This window comes from Daktulosphaira vitifoliae, unplaced genomic scaffold, assembly GCF_025091365.1.
Source record: "Daktulosphaira vitifoliae isolate Bord-2020 unplaced genomic scaffold, ASM2509136v1 Scaffold_4, whole genome shotgun sequence".
Taxonomy (NCBI): Eukaryota; Metazoa; Arthropoda; class Insecta; order Hemiptera; family Phylloxeridae; genus Daktulosphaira; species Daktulosphaira vitifoliae.
Genome location: NW_026099575.1, coordinates 19,400,353 through 19,409,927, shown reverse-complemented (window position 1 = coordinate 19,409,927; position 9,575 = coordinate 19,400,353). Strand labels below are relative to the sequence as shown.

Genomic DNA, 9,575 nt, shown 5'->3' with positions numbered 1-9,575 from the left:
TTATAACAAAATTATTGCACGTATAATTGTATATTTATGTATACCTTTAATGCTAAAAGTAGCACAAAGTGCATGGTCTAATTATCACATGTCCTTTTTGCAAAAATACATGTCTTCTTCTTCTTCCTCGCCTTAATCCCAAATACTTGAGGTCGGTCACCCTTATCCTAAACTTCCACTTGACACGATCTCCCACATCCTCTACGCTCACATCAGCTGTCCACATATCGCATTCAATAACATCTCTCCATCTTTTTTTTGGTCTTCTTCTACCTCTTCTTCCTTCAACATTCATTTCTATAACTTTTTGTAAAAACACATGTATTGCTGTAAAAATTTTAGTCAATAAGGGGTGTGTTTTTACCCAAAACGTAAAATTCTTAAATATGTTTGGATAAATATAAAAAAAAACAGCAATCAATTATTGTTTTTCACATTCGGGAAATCGACTTTTTATGAGCTTATAATTTGTTATGTAAATACCTTAGTTTAACTAATGATTTTATATAATGTTCATGAACATTAAGATTTTCTCATTAATTTTCTTTCTTAAAGACACAAAATAAAAATTTTTTGTGACAGAATAATTACAAATGTAACGAATACGTTGCGCACCTGTTGGATTATGGTACAGTGACGTCACAATATAGCCTGTGAACATGAAAGCCGGTTCTCCCGTCGATGTCCTACATTGGGATTCCCGTTACTTGTGCCACTTGTGCCGTGGACGACACCGCGCGAGTTTCTTTACTACATGTTTTATTGTATCTCAACGATACCGGTTGTATATTGACTATAATACTGTATCCAAATTATTATTTTTCTATAGTATACTGTGATATTGATTGAAGTGCAAATTTCACAGGTTTATTTACAGTGCGCACGCTATTAGAGGACAACATTTCATATTAATAGCGAATTCGATAAAAATAGGAAATACATGGAAACAGTTAAGGAGCATTTCAGAGTAACCAAGAGCGACACTTCAAGAAGTAGTCATAAGTCAGGTGGCAAGAAAAAGAGCAAATTTCTTGCGTACCTGCTGTGGCTTTTTGGCGGCCTTTGTGGCCTGCACCATTTCTATTTAGGCCGTGATATCCAAGGTTTACTCTGGTGGTGCACATTTGGCGGGTACTTTGGAGTTGGATGGTTTAGAGATTTGTTCTACATTGGCAAGTACGTTGATTACGCCAACGATGACGAACACTACCGCCGAAAAATGGCCTTCGAAATTCGAGCTAACCCTAAGGTAACAATAATATTATTATTATAATAGATAACGTACAATATGTAATTATAGACCACTAAAAATGAATATTCCCAAAGTAATTAACTGTTCTATGATTTCCACGTAGGCGTATGACGCATTAACTTTTATTGCGATTGCGATTAAATTTTTTATAGTTGGCGCAAACTTTTAAAATTCGCAAGCCATTGAAAATAGTACACGTATTACAAAAACTATCATAATTTTACAGTTTAACTTAATGAACAACCGTTATTTTTCTTCTCGGTTATCATTCCGTTATAATGATAAATGTTTATAATTGTTTGAAGATAACCAAATATATATATATATATATATATATTACTACGAAAAACACTAAATTTGTTCATTTTAAACGTTCAAATCTCTTATTAAAACATTTTAGATTACTCTCTTTGTGAGGATAAAAGTATCACAAACATTATTTATCATCAATCTACATCTAACGCAATTGCTGTGGTTATAAGATAAAGCTTGGTTCTAGAAAATGTTTATTTTGAATTTCATTGCCGCAGTTATTTTACGTGTTTGGTGGTTTTATTTGTCGCATTAAACATTAAACGGATTTGTCTGGATTAAAAAATTAATTTTTAAAATCATCTAATATTTCATTTATTTCTAGTAAAGGTTAAAACAACAAATTACCTGTTATCAAACATCCAAAGAAAATTTATAGAATTAGTTGGAAATATTATGCTTTTGATTTTATAATATTACTCTAAGTGTTTAATTGGCAATGGTGAGATTAAATAATTAAATAAGAGTTGTTTCTCAACAAATTAATTAACGTTTTACTGCAAAATTGTGCTACGTTTAAGGAAAAATAATTTACCTAGAATATTAATTTTTGTCTTTTGTTGTATAGTGTTGGTGTTATGAAAAGTCTTATGAAATTGTGCTACGTAATTACCTTATATTAGTAGTAGCTTTGGTAGTGCTTATTGTCTTCTTATCTTACCATCTATTAACATATTTTTTAATAAAATATTATGATCTCATTTTTTATTGTTTTACAGTTAACTTTTAAATTGCTTGATATTAATACATTAGATGAGTAATATTGTCAAGAATCGGTAGGACTGATGACATTTATCGGCAGTGGTATAAAGCTATTTTTAGACAATAATCACAGGATTCTGTTGGTTTTACAATGCCGTTCAAAAAATTAATTTTGTTCACTGTGTCTTTTCAACTAGATATAAGCTTTGTATAAGGATAGAAAAACAAATGATTTAAATTGGATTTCTCCTTGAACAATAATTTAAAATATGTATCTTGAAACTAAAAAAAAAATCACGCTTTGGCCATAAACTTTATTTTTTTTCTAAAATCTGAACTTATCCTTTTTGTGTAGTTTTAGAAAATTCTATTAACTTTTACAGTTATGTACTCAACACTTGTTGTCTAACGAAAATATCTTTTCTATTTTCCTCCATTAAAAATTATTTAATATTCAACAAATTAATCGAACTCCAAATGAATGAAAATACCATATTATAATACCTTCTAACTATTAATAGTATCTGATAATTGTCAATATTGTCAGTACCTGTCAATTAGTGCTAATGTGTTACCACTCTCTTACTTAACGTAGTTATATGCACCTGAAAGCAAATTACATTAAATTCATTACATTTCTAAAGAAATTGGTAACTGATTTCAATGAACATTTTATAAAAAAATCTAATTACGAAAAAAATATTATATATAACAAACAACAAAAATGTGCATTTTATATATTCACTCATTCACCCTCAATAATTCGTGATCTTCTAATAAGTATCCATTATGGAATTTGACCTTGAAAAATACCTCTCTTCAATTGTAGTATGTTATTCACCTATTACCTCAAATAATATAAAACCTGTAGCTCAAATATTGTGACGTGTCATTTCTAATATTTTTAATTATTGAACTTTACAATTATTTAAAGTATTGTCATTTATATAAAAATAGCTTAATCATTTTACTTATGAAAACTATATGCGTTGTTATTCATACATCCAACTTCCACGTAATCATTTTATTGAAATTTTAAAATAGTAAACTATAAGATTATATAATTGTAGATCGCACAGACGCCGGTAGATCGCGGTGATTATGTTTTACTTATTCACTCTCACATGTAATCATTTGCACGTTTCTGCTCAATATATAAACGCAAATAAGGACATTTTTATAATATCTCGTCTTTGTCACCTTACCATCGGGTCTACACTCCTGGCGCCGTAACCGAGCGGTTACGGATTGTCCAATATTTGACCCGAGGAAAGTCCCCGGACCGTGTTATCCGCAGAAAGTGCACCGACCTTACGGTCGTTCAAAATATCTCTTTCGTCCGCACCTATTACGGAAGTGAGTGGATGCCCTGGCGTGTCCACGATCTGTAAGGGCGTTAGGGGTATCTTTGCTTGGTCCTAGCCATAAAGTATGTAAAGGGAGAAACACACACCTGTGATTCTTAACAGAATGGGGCTTACACACGAAGACGAGATTCTCAATTTTTATTTTGTCTTAATATAATTGCTTAAAAAATATACAAATCATAATATAATGATCAAAAAAATTCAAAATATGTTAATTTTACCATATATTAATTTACTTTATTTGATTTTGAAATAAGAAAAAATCATAATAGTTGTTGTATGCGCAAATAGTCTTCTAGGGTTAGGGATATTTAAATTATAAAAATTATGGCCCAACAATTATTTTTATGGCTTCACTTAAATTAATGTGCTTTAAATTATTCAATCAATAACGTACTCATAAATGAACGATAAAAAATGTTGTATATGTACATTTATCTAATATATAACTATTTTATCCATATCTGTATACTAATATGGTTGTGTAAACAAATTTTTAGGCCTTTAGAACTTGAGTATCTTTTAGCCCCGAACACTAATGTGGTCATAACATAGTACGACACTTAGATAGAATACATACTGTACAGTGATAACGATATATATAAAATGTGATTTCTATTATAAACAATGTATGTAAGTTGTTTGAGTTTTTACAAATTAAGTTTGAACAATGTTTAATTAAAACTCCATTATACCTTATCATCTAAACGAATTTAATAATCGTTCATTAGAAATCAAACGTATTTTATTATTATAAAAATGTCAATAGATTAATTATATATTGAACACTTTACTAAAATTAGACTTACAGCATTCAAAGGAATTTTAGTTAAATTTAATAAATTTCTCATTATGTTTATCTATAAAAAGTAATTTTACATTATTTTAAAATACTTCATTAAATAATTTAATTATTTATTATAAATATTGTAAGTTTTTATTTAAAAAAAAAATATTCTTATTATGATTTTTATAAAATGATTAATTGAGTGTCAAAAACATAATAAACATTTGCTTATACGATACAAAGTAAGGTAGTCTGAAATATCTAGTTTCACTGTAAGGGTGTTAACATCTGTTACTTGTACCGTATTTTGTTTTTTTTTTTTTTTGATAAAAAGCTCGATCAATGTCACATATTTTTCATAGTTGGAACTCAAAAGTCAACAACCTTTAAAACTGATTTATGTATAAAAATATAAACAATATCAATAATAAACAAAATCTTTTATACTTTTCGAGACTTAACTTAGTTTCATATATTTTATGTAAAACAAAATCATTTTAATTATCTTAATTAAAAAAAACATTAAAGTCTTAACTAGTTTTGTTTTAAGCTAATAAGAGTGTTAATCTAGACTAGTTATTTGTATGCATGAAACTGATGTTGGCTAATGTCAAATCAACTTTCTAATTATTAAGAAGAAAGAATTAAAAAATTCAATTAACTGTTTAAAATATTGTCTCAAATTTTTTATGTGTAATTTTACTCATTTTATATTATTAAATTGCTTAACTAACGTAGAAATGATAATTCTTTATTTTTAAGTAAAATACTGAAAAATTATTTTTAGAAAAGATTGGTCTTGTTAATACGAATATTTTACCTCAATTTTATGTTTTATTTGTTTTATAGACCTTATTTAAAGTAGATAATTCATTTTGTGTTCAGTTGTTGTTTGAACAGCTTTGAGTTCGTTGAAACATTGACTTATTACATTATTTTTTAACGTTTTATTATTTTGAACAATTAAAAATTGTTAAAACTTTGTAATACTAAACGGTTTTATTGAAATTTTACAAAAAAATTGGCTAGACTACCTTTAAATTACACATTACATAATTAAAATTTATGAGGTGTCTAATCTCTAAACAACTGATATATGTAGCATTATATGCATGCATTAATACTCGTATAAATTATGAACAGGTAGTTTCTGTAATATGGGTTAAAAATTCACGAAATGGTCTATATAAACTGGGACATTTATAATACGATTGATAATTATAGTTTAATCATTGATTATCGCAGTTTATCAACCGTGTATCGAACCTGTGTCTAAAAACTTGAACTAAAAAAAAGTCATTAACTTTATATTATTATTGTACTAAAACAACTGTCCTTATTTGACTTCATTAAACGAGAAATCGTTTTGTAGGGTCATTCGGCTATGAGATAGTAATCGGTCCATTTGACTTAATTGTGACTTATGCGTGTTTCAGCCTCCATTTTCATCGTGCCGTTTTACTGGTATGGTTATGGTAGGATACCTTTTTAGCACAGTCGTATCATTAGCTATACCCGAAGATAAAGTCGGAGGACTTAGTTGGGAATGGCTACACGCATTCACTCCATTAGCCGCAGCCTTTGGTAAGTACTGTTCGTGTGATCATATATATGTTGTTTATACATTCTAAAAAAGTTTACACCAAAACGTGTATTCTGTAAAGCATGACGCCGTATGGCTTTAAGGATCGTTTACTTTATGATGTTGTTTGTCATGGAAACTATCTAAACGACATCAAAGTTTATTAACCGTTGGATGATATAACATTTTTTTTTATCCCTTAAAATAGAATAAAGGTTTTACTGAGTATGTGTTTACCATAAACAATATAATTTTTAGGCGTGTGGGCTGTTGGCAACATCGGACACGAAACAGGAGCGATAAAATGGCCGGCTTTGTCAGCTTATGCTATCTGGGGACTAGGTAATCCATTGAGGGCATTTGTTTTTAAGTTCACGAATTTGGACATTGACGAATCGATGTCGTTTACTATCATGATTCTAGTTGCTGCTTGCGTTTTTGATAAGGTAAAAAAATGGCGCGTTCGAAGGAAGAAAACTGCTGGTGTTTGCAAGTGAGTACTAAGACAGTACTAGTATTGTTATACCGAACCGATAAGTTGATTTAAATTATAAACATGTAATTCCTAGACGTATGCTGATAATAAGTGCTTGTTGTCTGCTATACATGTCATTGTGGAGCAGTTATTTGTATTTTAACGCCAAAGTGACTGATGAAAATGGTGAAGAGGTACCTTTCCACGAAGCTTTAGGTCACTTCTTTAATTCTCCCTGGTGGTTGGACGTAAAACAATCGTTATTGGACGTTTGGAATTTCGCGCAAGCTCATGGTTGGATGGAAACGTGGCGGCAAATTGTAACACTATCCGACCCGTCTGGGGAACAAAATGCCTTTAAAGTAAGTAATTTCAAATTCATAACAAACAAATAATAGTAGAGTAGTTAGGTAGTTCTGAGTAGAATGTTATCATTAAAGAACGTTAAAATTTTATTCAAATCTGTGGTATTCCGAATCAAAGGAAGTTTACTGCTCTCCTATTTCAACGTACTAGGGAAACAAAATCTTGTGAATCTCGTTTCTATTCGACAAATGATTATGGTCAAATACTTTTGTATAGTTTCTACTGTAAACTATTAAAACAGTAAATATATTTGGCACATTCTCTTTGAACTTGGGTTATTTTAAGAATGCGGAAAACATTAATGATTCATAAAATCCACAAATCTCAAAAGCTGTCGCCGCTCGCTTTTTGATGTGATTGTTGTTTTCGTATTAATAAATCTAATTTACACAACGATTTCGATTAAACTTTTGGTGGTTGTTTTAATTTTAATTACTATATTGTGGTAATGCAAAGTAAAGTCAACAACAAACCAACCGAGTTGAGTACTTTCATTTTTTTGGTATTCGCGTGTAGTTAATGCTTTGTTCTGAAACAATGTGCTATGGGGTTGCCTGAAGCGAATAGAATAAGGCAATTCAAGTATTTGATACTTAAATTGGTACGATTTCTATCGAATTTCCATTTGAATATAAATCAATATTTCTTTACAGGTGTTGGGGTTGATGTCGGGTGCTTCACAGACTGAAATAAAGCAACAATGTAAGACATTGGCGGTGAAATATCATCCGGATAAAGCCAAAGACGAAGTATCTAAAAAAGAATCACAAGACAGATTCTTCGAAGTTCAGCAAGCGTGCGAGTTGTTATCCAATAGTCGGGTAAAGAGACGTAGGAGAAATAAACAGTTTAAGGAAGAGCTTTAAGTCATTTTAGCGTAACATTTAAACAAAAACAGTCGTGTCTGTTTGCATATGCATTGAGTTATCCAAGTTATTCACTGCCTTAACTATTTATGTCATCAAACTCTCAAAAGTTACCACTCACAGTTGATAGTTGTTCATTCAAATGAGCAACACAAACTAAATCCCAAACTACAATTTTGAATCAACAAATCATAAAAACTATTATAACTTGTTATAAACATTAATATTAATCGACTACAAAAATCAATTACAGCTTAACATTTGGATAACTCTTGTACAAAACTTTTTTTTTTATTGATATTGTAATTTAATATTTTATGCAAACCATACTTTGGATTGCATTCTGTGATATAAAATAAAAATAGGAACTCAATCGATTCGCGTTTGCGGACTTTCTGACAACTGTGAAAATCGTTTAGATACTTCGGAACTCTAAATAAATACATATAATATTTAATATGAAAATCAAGTTGAAAATTGCAAAACTTTTAAGGACTGATGTCAAAATGAGTTTTTCATTACTAAAAAATATTACCCTAGTCTAGAAATGTAAAATTTTAAAAATGTCATTCTAACTCTTTTTCCGCCTACCTTGTATTTATTCCATTATTAATTATTATTAAATTAAAAGTATTTAGTAAAGTCAATAATTTAAAAGTTCCTAAAATAAAAAAAATATCAATTACAATATTTGATAATATAATTTAAAATGTATCATTTGTTTAAGGTGTTTAATATCTTATTTGCAATAACCAGTGTGTATTATAATTATTTGTTTATATTTAATTTTTGTTGTATATTTATATAATTACCTAAATTAATCCTTTATTTATTAATTTTAATAACAAATAACAGCAAAATGCTTTGTTAATAATAATATTGTATATTTACAACACAAATAATGATTGTTTTTATTCGAGTAGTAATTAATATGTGATATTGGTACATTCATGAAATGTTTATTAATTTATCAATGCTCAAAAATAAAATAAAATTACTTTTTAATTATAATTTTTATTGATATTTCCATAAAAATATTTGAATTCATACTAACCAGATAGCATATCAATTTGCAATTCATTTATACCTAATTGAAATAAATTTTATTTCAATTAGGCGTTTAATTTAATTATACTTTGACTACGTCATCATTAATTAAAATAATATTTCAATGTTAATATATTTTTTGTATAAACATGTATAATTTTTATAAGCAAAATAAATAAGACAAGTGTTAATTACTTTGTACAGTATTTTTTAATATTGATATGGTCAATTCATTAATAAAATAATTTAAAATAAATTTACTGTTTTACTACAAAAATTTTATTAATATTAACATAGTTATTTAAAAAATGGTAAAACAAAATAAATTATTTGACTTTTTTTACAATTAGAACATAATTAATAATTTAAGGTGTTAAAAGCATTATTTAATATTTATCCATAAAAAGATAAATTTTTATTTTTATTATCCACCATAATGGAAGCTGTTTTAAGCTATTAACATAATATTATTTTCTTTTTAAATCCATTTATCTAAAGGATTATATCCACAAAATGAAGTTTTATAATAAATTAAATATGTATTATTCATGTGCTTAAGTATGGAACAAAAACATTTTCGATGATAAAACTTATTAATTTGTTTAAATTTTTTTCCAATATAAAACTGAACTCTGTAATGCAAACTTTTTATATAATAAAGTAATTACTAAAGATGTCTTTAGTAAAAATATTTAATTTAGCTTCATTAATCTTTATTTGATTTTTATAAAAATAATTTTATTGAGATTAGCACAATTATTAATACTTATATAGTTGGAGTAATCAATTTTATTATCAGGCTAATATTTTTAATTTGAA

At 27.9% G+C, this 9,575-nt stretch overlaps 1 protein-coding gene across 1 annotated transcript; it reads left to right on the top strand.

Moving 5' to 3' along the window:
• Positions 1–687: 687 nt before the first annotated feature.
• On the top strand, positions 688–8,678 carry LOC126906019 (dnaJ homolog subfamily C member 22). The gene is made up of 5 exons (XM_050686239.1): positions 688–1,249; positions 5,857–6,004; positions 6,261–6,495; positions 6,572–6,839; positions 7,497–8,678. Exons 1-5 carry the CDS (start codon positions 941–943, stop codon positions 7,707–7,709), a joined length of 1,173 nt encoding a protein of 390 aa, XP_050542196.1. The 5' UTR covers positions 688–940; the 3' UTR covers positions 7,710–8,678.
• The last annotated feature ends 897 nt before the right edge of the window (positions 8,679–9,575 follow it).